Source organism: Glossina fuscipes, unplaced genomic scaffold, assembly GCF_014805625.2.
Source record: "Glossina fuscipes isolate IAEA_lab_2018 unplaced genomic scaffold, Yale_Gfus_2 238, whole genome shotgun sequence".
NCBI classification, from domain to species: domain Eukaryota; kingdom Metazoa; phylum Arthropoda; class Insecta; order Diptera; family Glossinidae; genus Glossina; species Glossina fuscipes.
Genome location: NW_023998581.1, coordinates 792417 through 812966, shown reverse-complemented (window position 1 = coordinate 812966; position 20550 = coordinate 792417). Strand labels below are relative to the sequence as shown.

At 32.3% G+C, this 20550-nt stretch overlaps 1 protein-coding gene across 6 annotated transcripts in view; it reads left to right on the top strand.

The window, feature by feature from the left end:
* Window positions 1–13410, top strand: part of LOC119642650 — a 135712-nt gene extending 122302 nt beyond the window's left edge. For 4 of the 6 annotated variants that reach the window (XM_038041868.1, XM_038041869.1, XM_038041870.1 and 1 more), the window contains 4 exons: window positions 6805–8293; window positions 8972–10460; window positions 10517–10800; window positions 13126–13410. In XM_038041868.1, coding sequence (XP_037897796.1) covers window positions 6805–8293; window positions 8972–10460; window positions 10517–10800; window positions 13126–13313 — 3450 coding nt within the window. In that variant the 3' untranslated portion in view covers window positions 13314–13410. Of the gene's footprint in view, window positions 1–6804; window positions 8294–8971; window positions 10461–10516; window positions 10825–11886 lie in introns of all 6 variants that reach the window. The other 2 variants (XM_038041874.1, XM_038041873.1) reach the window with 2 other exon arrangements.
* Window positions 13411–20550: the final 7140 nt, after the last annotated feature.

Below are 20550 nucleotides of genomic sequence, written 5' to 3'. Positions count from 1 at the left end.
TTCAAGATATTAAAGAAATTTGCATAACATTTATTAGACAAACGTAAAAAAAACCGGTACTTTTTCTAAATATCACTAATTATTACAAATTCTTCTTGATGTCTACACCCATTACTTGGCATTGCGTCGCCGGTAGAAAAAGAAAATAGTGTAGTGTAGTTATTTATATAACTCTTCAAAAACCTACGTTTATCGAGTCAAATTTATATTTATGTTTTTTAAATCAATTATTCAACAAGAATAATTAATGAATAAATAATACGAGAGGCAGCAGGTAGCTATTTGACATTCTATTATAGTTGTCCGTATGCAAAATAGATAATAATTACTAATCACTTTTAACTTACCACTACTCACTCTTACCAGCCTTATAATGTAACAATAAATGATATATTTAAATAAGAGTTTGAAATGTGAGAAACATTTACGAAGAAAGCACAATAAATAGCTAAGAAAACTAGAAATTGTAATCTTTTTACTCTCTGAAATACTCTTCAACCTTCTCTTTTGCACCCCTCATCACTTTTTAGTCCCCATTCTAATCTACATCTGCGTACTAATATTTGAAAACTACTAAGCTATAGCAACAATGCAATAAAGCAGTAACGGTATACGAATCTGAAATAGAGTAACACTGGTATATTTTAAATTTTTTAGAAAATGCTCAACTAGTTTGATTAGCTACAAAATAATACAGGGTGATTTTTGGGCATTTTTTCCCGTTTCTTTTGCATAAAACCATCGTAAACTTATTAAACTTTTATAAAACATCAATTTTTTTATTAGCTCAATAGATGCTTCGAACCTTCTAGAAAAGATGAAAAAATTTAATTGATTGAAACAAATTTTTTTCTTAAGATTTGGAACTTTTCCTCAAGCGCTCTGAGAACACTACGCCCGCCAAGTGCTGATAAGTCATAGCCTAACATCTCTTGACGCTTGCTTTTTAACTGTTGTGATATGCTAACGGAATATAAAATTCGTGTAATTTTATCAAGACGACCATTGAATAAACTTGTGGCTTAGAGTGTCCTGAAGGGAAGGGGAATGTCCTTACCTCTGCAAGAAATTAAAGTGTTAGGACGCAGTTTCTCAAAAATGCTAATTAAAAATAACAAAACTTGTTATAATAAATAATCTCGCAATAACACATTTCCATATTCAAACGTATTTTTCGCGAAAAACATTTTTCAAAACTGCATGCGGCTTAAATGCTATAATTCTAATCTTTTCATCCAAAAACTCGCCAATCACTCAAAGATCTGTTATAAAAGCTCCTACGTGTTTCAGTGTATATAGAAAAGCGGCTTAAATGAGCTTTTTTTGAATCTAGTCAAGGGGAGCCGCTTACGTTGAAGATCCTTCGCAAGAATCGACTCCGATTTTGTCAGGTATATAATACATATAACAGCTACAGAGATTACAATTTTATTTAATGTTATTAACAAGCATGGACAAGCTACGGTCGTGGTACCCTGGTACCCCTTCAAGGAAAAGCGTGTCAACGAAAGTCATTGATTGAAATTCCTCCCTTTTCGTCCTGCCCGTCTGTTTTCTTGAATTTATACCCTAAGCATTGAGTATAAATGAAAAAAATAATTTATATGTTTTACTGAGGGCATTTCGGAAACACACCTGAATGAATACTGCGAGCCATGTAATTCAATCCTGTAGTGTCGGGGGAGATATAGTAGTAGTGCAAATAATATTAGAAGTGAGTTTCATTGCTCAATGGCAAAGTTTTTTTTAATTCTCTTAATCTGAGAATCTATCCCAGCAATTTTAATCTGAATAAGTAAAAAATCAACATCAATACTTCGTTTTACGTGGTAGTTTGTTGATCGGAACTTGTTTTGTATTGATCTTTTCTTTCAGAACCGATAGAAAATATTTGTAAATAATTTTATTTCAACACATTGGAAATTAATTTTTAGCTTTGTTGAAATCAGAAAAAACAGCGAAATTCATTTCGTATATGGTCTTAATTAAAGATTACATGCTAAATTTACAAATAGGCGTAATACGCGTATAAGACCCGTACAAAAAGAGTGTGTTTATAACTTATATCAAATGTTCACCAAAGCTCATTAAAAATATGCGCGCAAAAGTTATCCCAAACAATCAAATGACATTGACTTTAGAGTTTTTTTAATTTCTTTTTGGAATTACATGTATCCAAGAGTGCTCATATTTTTGGAACCCCTTGTTTCCTACTCAAATTCTGTATTACGAAACGTCCGTTGATGGTTAAGCAATTATTCCAAAACTGATTTTTACAGCCATTCAGTGATTTAATTACTGAAGACTTTATTTAGTAGAGGCAGGTCCCGCATTACGTATTAGTTCAATAATGCTGCTTTTTGGTAAGATATTGATAGGCAATAATAGAATTTATTATATTTTAAAATTTATTTAGGTATTTTTTGTAAGTCTATTCTAAATTTTCCTTAAAAATTTTTACAAAAATTTTCTTTAACTTTCTTTACATGCCTGAACTTGTAATAATAATAAAAAATGCCATATTACTCTTAAAAATTAAATCTTGGCTACGCTCGCTTTTTTTGTAAATTTTTTTAAAATATTCTACAACATCTGCAAAGCCTATTTCTTATATATTATATATGTACATCAATAATTATGAAAGCAGTTTAATTTGTCTAATTACTGCCCACCAATGCTTATCAATCACGATAATCAAGGTAAGCCTGTCAAATGGAAAAACTTTTAATGGGTCATGATATCTTATAAAGGCAAAGTTTACTTTCATTTGCATGAGAATTTTCTTTTTACGGTTTTTACTTCTTCATTTTTTTGTTCGGTTTCATTTTCATTTGACCTCTTGCGTTAGCTTTTTTTTAAGTTCTATTTTCAATTTCTATTTTATTTACGTATTATTCTTTTTTTTATATTTTACGCCCTTTCTAGACATCAACTTTTGTCTTCAATTTCATATTTTTCTTCTTTTTTAAGCAGCCTCGATTCGGCCTTATTTGCAACATTTTGCATTTCCATAGCATGCTTTTAGGCTATTCTCTAAAACCTGACATTTTAACCCGCTCATTTCTTTATATGTTGTTTGTTTTCGTGTTGCTTGCTATTAGTTAAATTGCTTTGTTGATGTTGTTTTGTGGTTTTAGGGTAAATGCTGTTCTAAAAGTAAACTCTTTACTTGTTTGTTAAATAGTTTTGTTTCCGTTTTCATTTCCCTTTTTGTCTCTTTTTCTAAAATGAATAATAGTTAAAAATACGCGAACCATTTCGCACTAGTTCTTAGTCTTAATTGATTATTTGGCGACGTTAGTTCTTGCAAAACTTAATTCGTCTATTTTCATTGAATTTTCATGAAAAAAGATTTTTAAGAAATAATTTTAAATATACACGGCTATGACTTCAAAACGTGAGGTGAGCAGAAAAGATTGTTGCAAAGTGTGTACGAATAAGCGAAAAATCTTTACATGCCATGAGATTAATGAAGAAGATTCATTTTTTCTCTATCTATATAAATTATAATAATAACAATATCAATGAAATAGTATTTTGATTGTTCTGAGTCGTTTAGCGGAGCAATAAAAACCTCTTTATTTGTCCTACTTGAAATCAATATCCTTCATACGAGGCTATTTGGAAAGTTTAAGGAGACAAAAGAACAAAACAAATTTATAATTGAAAAACTTGCTTTACTCCTCTCTTAAGTTTAATATATTTTGAAAGAATATCTCCAGAGTATATTTATATATATTTTTACTTCGAATATACCGATGACAATGCAATCTGATGCAGTCAAATTTGGTGCTCATTCAGGATGACGGGTGCTACAAAACAATGGATTGTTTCTTTTTTAACAAACCCCTTGATGACGATGTCAATTGAAAGGCCTTGCCGAGCAGAATGCGACAAATTTCGTCACTCTTTATTAAATATGGCACTCCTCACGAAATATTGTGCAACCTTTTCTGGCAATCTTGTTGATATAAATGTTAAATAAAAAAGTTGAAAGATAAAGTGCGACAAGCCAAATGCCTTAATTCTAGCATAAAAAAAGGAATTTACCACCACCACTCCTTTCTCGACTTCTTTCCGACCATTACTGCATTGTCCACTGAATGATTGGTCCTTTCAAAAAAAAAAAAAAAAAAATGAAATGAAATGAAATGAATGGCAGAAAATAAATTTCGATTTTCAAAAACATGTGAAAAGTCACTTCCCGCACTTCACTCAGAGGGTGGACTAAGCACAATTATTTTATATATATAACATATAAATGAACGGTATGAACCATCTGTGGTAGATTTGCTGACTCGCGGATGAAGGAGAAGTTTGGTCGAACTTATTTCCATGTGACTGTGGATCAAATTTTAGACAAAGTCGAGTTTCTTCCACGCTAACATTCCAAGTGTGCCAACCGTTTATGCGTGCATCAAGAAAAGTGACTGGGACAAGAGTTATTTTCCAGCCTTCAGTCCATTGAAATAAAAGGTTTTTTGAAAAATTATTTTTTATAGACTTTATTTGGGTATTTAAAGTAAAAACATTGCCGCCGGGCAGAGGTGTGAAGCTCCGGTGAATACATCAATCGTTGCGAAATTGCTTTTATGCAACCATGTTTCCTTCTAAGAAACGAATGTAATACTGCCCCGTTGTTGTTTAAATGGTTTGATGTGCCATTTGTATTCTAAAAAATTCAATGGATTGTTTGACTGATTTAGTCCATTTAAGTTTTGAAGCTTAACCGGGGTGGGAGTATCCTGTGATTTTGTGGTGCAGGGGTATGGTCGATAAACTTATAAAAATTTTACTCCTTCTGGAGGATATGGTGTTAGAGAGAGCTTGTTACCCGGAGCAGTTGTTGATTAGCATTTTGTTATCAGCAGCGTACAGCTTGCTTTTTTTGCAAATCACATTTTCAATACCATGTATTTATGCATACGTACACAGAGACAAGTCTATATATCAATAATTCTTGAAAATAGAAATTTATTTCATTTTTGTTTTATGTAAGACATCAAAATTTCACTGTCCACTGCTTGTAGTGCATCAATGCGCGATGTTTTTTCCGTTTTTTAATTAAACTGGCGTTAAACTTCATCTTTTCAGTTTGAAATTATGTTTTCGGTACATATTTAATACGTTATTATAACTTTGTAAGGCTTCTTTAATTTCTTTGGAAAACAAAATTTAATAACTGTGATGAGTTTAATTTTTATTTAAAATAATAATGCTGACGTGTTCTTGTTACTCTTTCACAAATGAATTTCAAAATCGATTTGAAAAATATGCTGAATACGATTTGCATATAAAAGTACAGTGGGCAAATAAGTTTTTCTATCCCGTTCAACTCAGCAGTAATTTGGCTTATTCGCAAATGGAATTATCGAATGTATTAGAAGCCTGAAGAAGAATGCTTTTCTACTATCATCGATAGAAAAAATATTTCTCTACATCTACATCTACATTTAGTCTTGTCGCATGTGGATTTGATTAGACTTAGTTTTAATTACGTCTTTTAGAGCTTGACATCAAGTTAAGGAAGTCATACCGCACCATGCGTAAGATGACATGGATATGCGTGTAGACTTAACTTTCATTGAAAACGGTATAAAACTGTATACAGACAGGTTAGAAAGATTTTATTTAACTAGAAACTAAATGTTCTTCAATTGCGTATACAAATTGTTGCTATTGAAAACAAATATATTTTTTTCGCAATTCTTTTTTTAGTGAAATAGTTTTCTTACTTCGTCTCCCGTAGGTACGTTGGGTATAATGTTATTAACTAGGAATGAATTGTTCATATAAAGAATTGCATTATTTAGATATATTACTTAAACAAAAAATTGTGAAATAACGCATTTTATATATTTATGAAATGTATATACATTTCATGCATGTGTATACATTTGAAGGTCCACCTTCGTAAAGGTACATTTTTCTTGTTATGAAGTGCATTTTGGCATGCTTTCTGTAAAATATCGTATTGGAATTAAAAAATGTCGCTTTATTTACAAAAATGTCATCTGAACCTTCCCTAAGTTAAAGTTTCGAAAAAAACTATAATGACGTAGACTATGCTTTAGGCACATAATGTACTGTAAGGGTTCATGACATAGGCACTCAACGTTCTATACGGCTTCACTGTCCCGAATATTGAGTTTGTAAAAAACTTGGTAACTTTATAGAAAAGAAACTCAATCGATCTTGTTGTGCAAAGGTCTTGCTTTAAAAATACTTGCATAAATATGTAGGCGAATAAAGTCGAAGAATTCCAGTTAAATTCTGCGTCGACTTGTACGCTAATTTACAAAATTTCTAATCTCTTATGAAATGACTCTTTTTTTATCAATATAAGGAGAAATTTGGAAAATAGTTCAGTCGCGCAAATATTTATCAATTTTTGTGTGACGTATAATTTGTCTTTGGCTTTTTCTTTTGTATTTATGCCGTTTTTTGTTTATGGTGCATGTGTATATATATGAAATCATGTAAAATTCCACTAAAAATTTATTTTTTGAATTTACGTTAAAAAGAAGATTTTTTCATTTAATTAATTCTGGATGTTTTTGTGTCGATTCCATGCACTCTTTGGGGACGGATTATATGCAAACTCTGTGTTGGTTACAATGCTATTGTATTAATTGGCTTAAATGTTACTTGTCTTTGTATCTCCCCCTATCTTTCTTTCTCTCTCTCTTTCTTCCTCTTATTTCACAACATTTTACACTTGTGCGTGCATATTTAAAATTACTGAAAACATTACAACAAATCTACGCAAAAAAATATATTTAAAAATCCCTTCAAACCTAACAGATCAACGAAGCTCTAGAATTGGCGCTGGCAGCAATTGACCAAGAGTCTAAGCGTACAGAGTCATTAATTATTGAAGGGGTTTCAGCTACCATAACCACCACCGCTACTACAACAACAATGCTGCCCTCCGCTACCGTTAACACTTCTAGCAATGCCGAGATTTTAATCAATAAAACCGATGAAGAAAAGGTTGAAAATTTGCAATATTTACAGACGAACGAAATTTTTTGTCAACAACGACAACATGAAGAAAAAGGAGAAGGACTTTTGAAATCAGTATCATCCATAGAGGAAGAGAAAACAGAGGAAGAAATTTCCAAAGAACCCATATACGAAAATGTCAATCCCGTAACAGCATTATCGAGAGTATCTCAAAACATTCCAAGTACGACTAGTAAATCATTGATATCAAACAGCAACGATCAAATTTCGATAATAATGAACAACAATAATAACAATAGTGTTATCAATAGTAATAATGAATCGTATGATAGTCAGACTAACAAGATAAATCACAATTACAATAGTACTATAGTTGGTTTAACTAACAATGCTTTCGCTAATCCAATGGCAAAAATTGAAATGGACGCCTTAACAACTACTGCCGCAGCTACTGCTGCTGCTGCTGCCACCATTACCGCTAATGCTCTTATCACTATCGCTGCTACTGTAAATGTTACTGGTACTACCACTATTGCTACAACTACTACTGCATCATCAACTACAGTTACTACAAATAACAGTACCAATAATTTGCAACTGATAACACAAGCCAAGGAGACAACATTTAATGAAATTAGTAAAAACCCTAAACAGAATTGCACGGCACTGAAAACTTTTAACGAGCCAACGATGAACCTGACAATTACCGCTAACACTCATACCGAGACAGCCATCGATTTGGAACCCTACTATCAAGTACCAAAGTCTTGTGAACCCTACTATGACGCACCTAAACATTTAAAACCCATACCGGTTTATGAAAACATTGAAATGTTTTTTAATGCTTCAGCAAACAATGAATTATCATCTCTAGAAAATTCTGCAACTCTAGAACCGCCAAAAGAGAAACCACCACCACCGCCATGTGAAAGTCCACCACCTATTGATGAACTTGACGCTCAAACGGATGCTTATTCTTCAGACAATACTTATGAAACTTTGACACGTCATCAACATCATTATCATCATCATCATCATCATCATTCTAATCATTTACTTCAATCACCTTCTGGTTTGATTGATCACCAACATTTGCCACATTCACCACCCATTAAACGCATGAATTCAACCAAACGTATTAAGAAAGAGTTGCGCAACAAACGCTCCAGTTTTTTGGGCATAGAAGGTTCCAATTTAGAAGACGATGAAACTTATTTGGAATTGACCGTAGCTCCTCCGCCAGATATGGCTCAATTGCTGCAGGAAGAAAGGCGTCTAGAAAAGCAGCTGTATTTAAAAGCAGGTCTATGCGACAGTTCAGACACTGGTAAGATCATTGTAGTCTATATCCTATTGTAGATAAAATGCTAAATCTTTTTTAGTTTTAATTAGGAACTTTCAAAGCAAAAGAGCCATTTGATAATCCTGGACAGGTTTCTTCATAATAGGGCAGGACTTTAATCGATCGTACTGAACTTAAACGTACAATCAGTTCATGCAACCCAAAGTAACAAGAAAACAATTATGGTTCATGATCTGGTAAATAACTGATAATTCCAAGCATGAAACCTCGAATGAGAACTCTTGTCCGATTGATTCTTCTTAAGTTCGACATTCTTGGCAATTTACATTACATTTTCTGAAGACGCAATTGCGAAATGCTTAGCTTTACTATATCAAGGCTCAATAGGCGATCCCGCTCTTCTCCCGATCTTCTTTGTTATGCACTGTTATGGAAGCCCATATTGGGATCATATTCTTTCTCTCTACGTTAATCTGCAGTTATCCTCTTTACTTTAGCTTAAATTGCCATAATGTGGGAACGAATGAAGACCTTAACAAACAATTTCCTTTATGCGAAAGAATAAACAACAATGGACACCGATCATTTCAAAAACATATTAAATAACGGCAGAGAATTTCTTTTTTGATAAGGGTTGGATTACGCTTAGCCGACAAATTTACCTAAACTTGAACTTATTCTTATGTTTTATTTCCGTTGTAGGTGAAAGTCGTGATTCTGGCGTTTCTGAAAACCATTCACGTCAAAGCAGTGAACACTACACTAATTCATCCGAAGAAAATGATTCTCATGATGTTAGTACATCGCCTTTGACGCTAGAAACTCAATCACCCTCGGATCCACCAGCCTCGGAACTTATCTATCAAAACGACGGTTTATTACAGGTCGCTCCCACACCTTTACTTCAAACTGTTAAAGGTAATTCGGCAGAATCTTGGACTGAATCAGCTACAGTGGCTGCCGCGGCAACTAAATCCCTAACTGAAGCTACAGCCACAGCAAATGCCAAAATGATGTCTATTGAAGAAAAAATACGTGAACAAGAAGAAGTGTTGCGCGTCGAACGAGAACTTTTACAGTTGGAACAGGAGGAATTGAAAAGACAACGTGAAAATTTAATGTTACGTGAGAATATAGCGCGACGTGAATTGCAACATGGTGCAAAAATGTTGATGTCAGCTAATCGAAGATCGCTACAGGACTTAAATGGATTAAAGGAACACAATGTTTCGATAAACGCAGATAATGTAAACTTAGATAGTCTTAAGGGTAGTGGTCTGGAGAGTGCATATTTGGAACCTAGAGGCCAAGCCGTTGTGTTAAGTCATCATTATGCAGGAAAAATGTTGCCACCACAGCCACAACATTCTCAGCAAATCTATGCTAACATATCGAACTTACAACAGCAATACTATCACATGGACACTGATTATCGAAAGTCAATGTCGGATATCAACGAGTTCTCTAAATGCATGATTGCACCTCCAATGCCACCATCAAAGCCAATGCGCGCTACGCATGTGAATGTTGGTAGTGACCAACTGGAATTTGGTACACGGCAAACACATTCGCTAAACACTCAACAGTTTGGTGGTTCATTAGTGAAGATTGCCCAACCTGTTACACCATGTCGAGGCACTATCTACTCCAATTACCTTCATCAATCGGCGCAGAATTTAAATACTTCAACCGCCCTCGCTACCCATAAAAAAGACAGTGTAACATCAACAACCAGCATGAACAATAGTCAACCCATGTATCCAGGTCATATGTCTCGCAACACTTTACATGCTCTGAGTGCCGCTCCTAAACCCAAATATACTGACGGCTGGGTTCAAGTACAAAATCGTAAGTCCATCGACAGTAATTTGGCCAATGATTCCGCCTGGCTGTCCGCGTATCAACAGAAACGCAAATCGATGCCTGACGCTTACGGAAGCGGCAGCAATCAGTGGCTCGTAAATGAACAACCTCATGCTCAGTTTAAGCGCAGCACCATCTCTTCTAACAATACAGCTTTGCATCAATCTATGAATGGATCCACTAAATTAACCAATGGCTTAACAACAGCAACTGCCACATCAACAGTGTCATCGTCATCTGCCATTAACAATGGTAAACCATTGCCTGACTCGATAATACAAACTCTTACCGAAAGAGTGCAAAGCAAAGGACTGGGAGAACGTAAACGGTAATAAAGAAAATTATCTTTAACCAATTGCAAAGAAAAAATTATTTTCTCCTTAGAAATCATTTGGATAAAAGTCCCCTACCCGGTATTTCTACGTTCCATCAACATCCGTATCCGTCTGGTAGCAAAATGACGCCGACACACCTGAATGCCGCAAATCCGCAACAAGCTTCTGCTATGTTAACAGGCACTAGCCAACGTTCTATTTCGCATAGGGTGAACACAAATGGTCAAAGCGCCACCGCGACGTCTTCGTCATCCCCATCAACAGCAACAACCCAGGATAAAGTTTTGAGTGTTAGTGGAAAGAAAAAATGTTCCCATTGTGGCGAGGAATTAGGTAAACTATGCATCTACATTGGTTGTGAGTGTTATATGTGTTTTCTTTTCGGTCTAAACAAAAAGTTAAGTAATTCACCAGTTCGTCATACGTTTCACAACATTTCAGTTGTTGTTTTCAAAAGCTAGAAAGTTGATCAAAAAGCTTAGCATTAAAAATAGTTCCATTTAGTCAAACAAAATTTGATTCCTAAGAAATAGAATGAAAATAAGAAAAAATAACCTTCGAGGTAATCGAACAATGAGTCTTACACGGTTGCGACTATAAAAAACGCCTCATATATAAACAAATCAATCTCTGCCCGGCTATTATTTGCCTTTAGATTTCTCGTATTAACCCCATTTTTTGTTAACACACTTACATTAAACAGTGTTCAAAAAATCGTTGACAAAATGATTCTTAATTGGTAAAAAATCATACGCCCTTCTGACTGCTGCTTGCGTCCACACAAGCTTAATATACCCTCTACGATAATGGTGTAAGGCTTAAAACTACGGAGATCTTTCGCAATCTTGGTAAGAACAACAAAACAGCTTCCAAAAGCCTTGAAAATTTGGATATCATAAATTACGTCAGTTGTTATCGATTTACAATTCTATCCTAATATTTTGAGGTTTTGGAGTGCACCACCTTCGCATGTCGTCTTGAAGGTTCATCGTACGGCAAAATAGAGAACAATCATGCACGGTAATGAAATTATGAAGAGAGATTGAGATCCCTATAATTACCACAATTGTTGATATTTTCCATATATTATTACACAGCTCTCAGTTCGATATTTATGTTGCAATCTAACACAACTGGCAACTGGTCGCGTTTATTACATATCATATTCGGAAGGTGCTTTTAACAAGTGAACAATATTCAATTTCTCCTATTACAAGCGTTTCTAAGCTACATTACACCGAAGTAAAATTCTCTGGGAATCAAGTTTTTGTCTGCAGTATTTAGAGTTTCGTTAGTTTCATATACTTTTTCAATAATTTTGAATAGTTATTAAAGCTTTATTACTTTATACTTTTTAAAATTTTCCTCTCTTATCTTTTACATGCCTTTCCGGATAAATAATGTTTAATAATTATAAAGATTTGGGTTGCTCACCGGAAAAATGTCGTCACATTCATCGAGAGTTGAAATATATAGTTTGGGTGTAATTCTTTGCATATTCATCCATGGAAAACATACATGAAAAATTCATGAAATTTTTTCTAATTTATGAAAAATGCAGATGCCATCACAATTACTAAATTTTGTTTCTGGAATTTATTGGGTTTTCTTTTTTTAAAAATATGATGTCTTCATTTTTCTTATCAGTTTATTTAATTTTATAATTTCTTATATATTATTCTAATATCGGGACGTGTAGTTGTGGTTTGATTAAACGGACTCTTTTGAAAAAGCTTTATAAAATGTGGGCGTACCTTAGCCTTCTTCCACCCCCTCACCGCTTCTCTAAATTTTGCATACACCAAAAAATGGAATACAGAAATAGTAAACCACTTCGTGGATGCAAAGCGGCTCTCTAAAGGCTTTAAAGGAAATTTTAAAAAACTTCCCTAGACCAGATTGCAAGAAAAGAGTGCTCATCTGCCGAAATATCAAAGTTTACAATTGATTTTAATCCAAAACTTCCAAGTTTTCTTCTTTTTCCAATTCTCATATAAAGCTGAAAGTTGAGTCATATTTACTCCCGTTTACTACCCAACGATTAGTTTTGAAAGCAGGCGTGAATTGCTTACAAAGCCATCAACAAAAATAAAAAAACGACTATTTATTTAAACCATAAATGTCAAAATCAATTGATTGAAACAAAAAAACATATGAGTTTTGTGCTCTTCTTCAACTTCAAGTTTGTTAGACTTTTTGATGTCTTCATTAATAACATGTGGCTCAAACAAGAATATATGAAACATGTTTTGAACTTGTGTTAAGGTCCGCTGCGCAGTTGGTACGAGTATTTGACATTAAAGACATTAAGAGTCAGCATGAAGCGGAGCTAACTATTCTTCTCGTTACAGGTTTAAAAATTTTTTATAACTATAGAGGCTAAAAATTTCAATAGCCAAGATATGAAATGCTTTATTATACTTAGATTGTAAGCCTTTTCGCCAAACAAGAACCGGTAAAAACGCCTGTTGTCAAAAATGCTGAGTTGTCCAAATCGCGGTCTGTAGGGATTGTTTGCTTTTTTCGTTAATCTTGTGTTGGACTTGTATACTTCTTTATAGCAATTAGTCAATTTTTGTTTGTTCATTTTATCACGTTTTATTTATTTTTCTTTTTATTTTCGTAATAAATTTTTTTCAATTTCATTGTCGTTATCAGGACGTGGAGCTGCTATGATTATTGAATCTTTGCTATTATTTTATCATATCAACTGTTTTAAGTGCTGTGTGTGTCACGTTCAATTGGGTGATGGCCTAAATGGTACTGATGTTCGGGTACGCAATCATAAATTACACTGCCAAAACTGTTATTCTAGCGATGATGGTATTAAATTTAGTTGTGTTTGAATTTATGACAACCGAAAACGTAAAGCCTCATCTAAAAAGCATTTAAATGTAACAATTACGTTTATTCTTGTAAAAAAAAACCACACCGAACAAAAATGTTGTGCTTGTATTTCTCAGAAAAAAAAAAGGAAAAAATGATGTCTTCTACATTATTTCTAACACGTCATTAAAAACTAAGTTCAATTAACTTGAGAATGTTTACAAATCCCGATTGCAACACCATTTATTCGGAAATTCTATGAGGCCAAGAACTCATTGCACTGCGAGACCATTGTATTTTGGGGGAAGTTAATAATATAAGAAGCGTAACAATTATATTTTAATCGATTACGCATACAGAAGAGATCGCAATAAAATCTCATTAGCAGTGTAGCCATGAAATAGAGGATCAGATTCATTATGTAAAATCTAACTTTCATAATGAAATATATTATTAACCAAAAATATTTTTTAATTCCATATCTTTCATTCACTTTTATATGAAATCTTGGAAAGTAGACTTCATTTGAGTCAATATGTTTATCTCTTTCATATGACATTGGTTGCAATTCTGAGATATGTTTAGCTAAAATGGCGACCATAGTTTTGAATATCTCTTCCTCATACGGTGTTAACAACTACTTCACAAGTCCTAGTAAAGCTTTTGTACCACTCATACGCATATTTTATTTGTAAAACATCTTACGACTTTAGACTTTCATCGACTTTCCTACTATTTCACTCACAAAACATTATTAAAAATGTAGAATTTTAACCAATGTTTCTTTGATATATTCATCAAGCAAAATTATCAAAACAGGTGTATATCAAAGTAATGCACATTATACTTTTTTAAGCTTCTTCTTTGACACAATGTATATTAGAACAGATTAGACAAACGAATAGATAAAGAATAAACTCCAGCGTTAAGCGACTACGTCCTTAAAAAATCAGAATATTTATTAAATTATTCTTTTAACAAAAACTTTTTTTCCATTATAAAAGGTAAAGCTACTTTAGATACATTCATATGAGTTCAGTATAAGTTTCGCTCTTTATACGTTAAAGTAACATATATAAAGATAAATGCTTTTAAGCTTCTAAAAAGGCTCTTCATTTTATTTGAGTCCGATATATCCTCATTAGTACCGACATATTCAGATTGGTCACGTACACGTTTGTAAAGGTTTTGGATGTGCACTGGTCAATAATAAATTGTTTTCTTAATAATTGTTAATAAGTCAGAAATCATTGCATTTTAATGATGTTTGATTAACGTAACCTCGAAGGCCTATATATATTTTGGCTTAAACAAAAAAAAAAGTTTACATAAAAAATTGTTAAAAGAAGTACATAAAATTAAACGAAATAATTGTTGAGAATTTTTAATTTTTAAAATACAAAACTTATAAAATTAATAACAGTTTATTGTATGATAATATTTTTTATTGTATTATTATATTTTTTTTCTTTTAATGTGTTTAACAATTATATTTTATATAAATTTGTAATTTTTTTAAATAAAATATAATGTTTGGGCTTTACTTTTCACGGATGTTCTGTCTTTTTTTATATTTTCTAATACTTCGTTAAAAAAAATGTATATTCTTAAACCGTAATTCTTCTTTTTTAATAAATAGGCTTTAGTGAGCTGATAACAATTTATATCAAAAAACTGTTTTTTAAATTAGATAAAATTGCGAAAACGTTCTGTTGTAAAATTTGTAACTTAATCGATTTATATTTTTTGTTTTTATTTTATATACCTAAGCTAAGTATATACGTAATATTTTTCTTCATATTATTAAATATATTTACACTTGAAATTCAAGAGCTGTAAAAACTCTATTAAAAATTATACTTTTTCTTATACTTCAGCGCTTAATAATCGCTATGTATTTTATGAATACTTTTTCTCCTTATGTTATGTATGTTTTTATCTTATAACATATGTTATTTTAACATATATGTGTTAATTGTACGAATTGGAAATATTAAATAAAACCAAATCAACAAAAGCTTTTTATTGGGAAATCTTTGCCGTTAATGACTCGCTATCCGACATTCTAATGGGAGTGGCCACGAAAATAAATATCGATAAATTGAAATTTTTTCCCATTGTTTCCTTTTGTTTCGTTGCCTGTAAAGTTGTGGAGGCGTGGTGTATCAAACTGATTTGTTCTCTATAAAGTACGACAGATGGGATTAAACATTGGTCTACTTTAAATAATTTAATTTTAAATTCAGCTGAAAACAAACGTTAGCCATAATTCCCAAAAAGTGTAACACAAATTTCCCACAACGTGTATTATTATCTTGTGCGAATAAATAGCAACGCTTTGAATGAAAATGAACAAAAAGAATACGAAATTGATCGTGTTCAAACCCGAGCCTTACAGCTTTAGATCATGCTAACCTTGAAATTGTGAGGATACGTAATAATTTAACAACACTTTAGCTTTCCTTATGTTTTGTTCCAATAGAAAGCAAATTAACATTAATTAGTGGTTTGCCGTTGACATGTTAATTTATATTCCGAATCTAATGTAGAAATTTACATGAAATTAATTTAGTTGTTACGTGTTTATGTGTAGAAATATAAACTCCAAGTCATCATAAATTAAAATACGAAATATGTCCTCAACAAGCACGAATATGATATCGAAGAGCAGTTTTTTTGATATCAAAAACTTCGGATATAAATACCGGCTTACTTAGATATTAGGAAATTAACTTTATTTCATATGTTTATTCATGTTATTCGTATTACGAGATATTTTTGCGTTAAACTTCATTTCGTAATACCCAAATTTATGATGAATCCAATGCTACCAGGCAACAATTACCTACCATAATCAATATTGTTTTCGTCGGGAGTGTAAAATTATAGAGCTCTCTGCCAACTAGTGTCAAAGCCGTTGTTAAATTCCGCAAGTTTACAAACGAAGTTAAATCTTTCTACAAATATTCGCAAAAATGACTTATTTAGTCAGCCAGAACTGTTTCTCTTACTATACGCCAATTGTAACCTTTGTTTTTATGTTGTAACATTAGTTACTAATACAACCCCGTAGATTGCAGGATCGATAATAGCAATGACGAAAAATGAGCAAAATAATTGACGGGCATGAGAGAAAGGCATGCATGGAAAAAGAAAGAAATGCAAAATATAAGAAATATCCAAACATATAAAAATTTGTTATTTGTTATTTGTTATTTGTGTTCGGCGTGTGAATTGTTAGGCATGTAAATATTTTAAAAGGGTTTAAAACAATTTGAAAGTTATTTAGCAAAAATGAAACTGAACTCACCTGCATTATTGCGCTCTATATTCATTGTGTTGATAAACTTGGGAATGTTTTTCACACGAATTGAACGCACATAAACTTATGCTTATAAAAATGTTAATCGAGAATTCACTTAGAAGAAGGACGGACTTAAACAAATGTGAAAATGAAATTTTCTCAACATTTTCATTTTATATGTAGTTATAACCACAACGGCGTATATCTTTACAAGCATATAAGAAGTTATGCGATTATAAAAATGAAAAAAATTACCCTAAGAAATCGTCGATGGTTGCAATACGAGTTTTGTCAATAAAAGGAAAGAAATTAAGCCATTTAAAAGCGGCTAATTGAAGCATTGGAGATCATTTATGTCAAAAAGCTTAAAAACTCCTTAATGCCATAATAAAGTGGGACAAACATGGGCTGAGATATTAATTGATGTAAAAAGCCATATGGAAAAAAAGCGATGGTCTCTTTAATTGGGATAAATCAGTATCGAAGCAAACTAAATTTGTAATGCAAATTATTAAAAACGAGCAAAAAAAAGGAATTGTTGTGCGTTGGTAATTATAAAAACAACAACCACATTAATGAGAAAGAAAAGCAATTACAACTTTTTTTGATTACGTGACGAATTGTTCATGCTGGATTTATGACACTACAAAACAGTTAAAGGACACAACAATAGTATTGACTTCCAGTCTGCGTAGCTTCACCTCGCCGTCAGTAGTTTTGTTAACAATTGCAACGTTCATGTATTTAAGTGGACGGAGTTTCTCTCGGTCTAATGTTATCATTTGTCTTTGGCAAGGAACAATAAATCATGAAATAGCACAACACCGCTAACACGATTTTCTTTTCATAATTTCTTAACGTAATAATTAAAATAAAAGAGAAGAATTATAAAAGCAGAAAAATCTAAAGTTCGTCTGTTTAATATAAGAGTGGATTTTGCTTAATACAACTGGTTTATGTATTAGAATAATCCATTGCAAATTCATGCGTGCAGAGACAGATTAAAGGAAACGATAGCTTGGATGAGAGAGAATTGCGAATGAGTGAAATCCCAAAGGCGAACGCAGGCAAAAATGAATAGTAAAGAGGGAATCGCGCCAAGAGCTTGAATATTGCAGTAGACCCTGCGCCAATAAGGTTTTTAATGCTGTTTGAGTTAACGAAGCTAGACAGTTGAATTTTATATTTCAACAATTTCATTAAAAGGACAGATTTCATAAACCAAATGAAATTCTACTAAAAAAGAAAAAAAAAAAAACTGTTTTTGCAAAATTTAAATGATTGATGTTTTTATCAACTTTTTGAATTGCACTTAAGTTTATGTTTAACACCTTATAAAGAAAACAAAAACGGGAACACATCGTAGTCTAAAAAGAGCAAAAAAAATTTATATGTATATGTAATTAAAAACTTTTTTGTTTTGTTTAAATTTGAAATAAACAATGTTTCTTTATGTATTTTTGATTTTAAAAAAAAATTTGTTAAAATACGTTTAAGGCTTTTTTTATGAGAGAAAAGTTATAAAGGTATCGTCGGACCCAATGCGCAACATAGCAATAGAATATTTGCAGTGCTCTTTATGTATTCTCCACAATTGCAACCCTATGCCACATGTGGATTAAAATGTAATAATATTTTTCTGGTCGTATATTAAATTTTTTGGTCGTACAATAAATTTTTTGGTCGTATAATAAATTTTTTGATCGTACAATAAATTTTTTGGTCGTATAATAAATTTTTCTGGTCGTACAATAAATTTTTTTGGCCGTACAATAAACTTTTTTGGTCGTACAATAAACTTTTCTAGTCGTATGTTAAATTTTTTAGAGAATAAACGCATATTCGTTCTCAATGATTTGTATACAAATTCCATACAACTGAGAATGTCTGAATACGGTTGTTTACAATTCTCAATCATCTTGCATGTATTGTACGACTTTCGAGAATAAGCGCATATTTGTACTCAATAATTCAACAAGCCTTTGTAAAAAAGCCATCGATGCGAGATTAAGCGTATATGTTCTCAGTAATTTGTATAGAAATTCCAATTCATACAGCTGTCGCATGTATAAAAATTCAACCATCTGAGAGAATACTTTTGTTTACAATTCTAGATAAGTTTGCATGTATTGTACCACTTTCAAGAATAAGCGTATGAAAGCGAGTATGTATGATTGTGTTCCCGTGAGACAAAGTTTTATTGTCAGGGCGTATCATTTCATTATGAAGATGATATGAAGATGATATTGATAGATCTGAATGTTTGCTCCATTTTGAAGATATAATTTCACTGGGACCAAGAAGTTTAAAATTGCGAAAAAACTCAGTTTATATGAGAAGAGTGAAATGTTTGGACGGTAAATTTTCTCATGATGTGTACTGTTGCACTGTTATATTATTGTTATTATTTCTTCTTTTTTTTTATTACATTAAATTTATAAATATTTTGGATAGTACATGTTATCTGCACGTACGAGATATGATTATCAAGTACACGCCTAAAGATTGGTTCCGGGGGAAAATGTATGTCAGTGAGCATTCGAAAGATTGCATGATTCAAGGCAATGGAACGAAAAGCACACTGCTACGTTTAACAATTGGTAGCGAAGCGAAAGAAAATAAATGCGTCATTTTAAGGGCTTATGGAGTGACAAAAAATTATCAAAGGTAGGGGGTAGGACTATATACAAGAGATTTAATAAAACATATATTTACCCCGAGTTCGGGGTCCACCATTAAATATCACGGTTCGAAGAAGACGATAGGTAGGGCAGAATAAAGACTGGTCGAGAGCATAAGATCGCCCCGTTCGTAAAACACGTGTATCTATTTTAATTGCAATCGTCTGTGGACTGTCAAAAATTTGGATCTCCGTATCTCCCGAACTAGCGAGCTCAGCGACGATACGTGCGTCCTTCCTTTACAGTCTCCAAACCTCCTAAAGTGGCAGTTAAGTATGGAGCATATGGTATAGGACACACAGCCACTTTCAGCGTTACACAATAGTGGCGTTTACGTTGGGGCCTCTCATGGGAGCGGCTCTATCAATCAAACTATTTCATTGTGAGCTTCTTTCATTATGAATATATGTGTTAATTTTCGTATAAACAATTCTTGAATTTATCTATACATAAATGTGTTGTCTTTTTTTTATGTGTAAACTCGTCAGTTTGGGAATACTTTGAAATTGTTGAGCTTTTGGCATTTTGTCATTATCAAACCACTGTTGTTCTTACTTTATATACTCGTTTTGTAACGTGCATATATGAATCAAAATTTACTTTACGATGTGTGATATAACGCAATATTTGATATTGGCGGGCTCATTCGTAAATAGCTTCAGAACTATGGTTGTGTAGCAGCGGTTTCGAAAAAAAATATATAATTTGGGACAAATGTTACTTTCTAACTTACCAAAATCAAATCAACTCGCATAACTCACCAGTTTCAAAAGGTCCTAAGAGTCTTCTTTTCTGTGTAGAAACGGTTTTTTTAATAATATTTTATAATATACATATTATCATCTTATAAATTTCTACAAGTTATAATATATTTGCATATTATATACAATACTATATACTGTTAACACATTGAATTGTCTTATATATCGCTGTAAAGTCTTGTCCAATTACATTATTTATCTTTGTGGTTTCTGGCACTCATTTTAATTTACAAGTTAATTGTATCAGATCAGATTCATGGTTTAAAATACAAGATTGAGCAACATATGCTATTTTTATATAATTGTTTCAAGTATCGCGCTGTAAGAGCGAGTATGTCTTATTTATTTATTTATTTTATTTATTTATTTATTTTATTCCACTTATACTAGAAACTCAACTAAACAAATAGCAGTCGAGTTCAATAGGCTCTTAATGCAAAACTAATATTAATTAACAATAAAATTGAGTATAAGCATAATAAAACAAATAAGAAGAAAAAAAAAAAAGAAA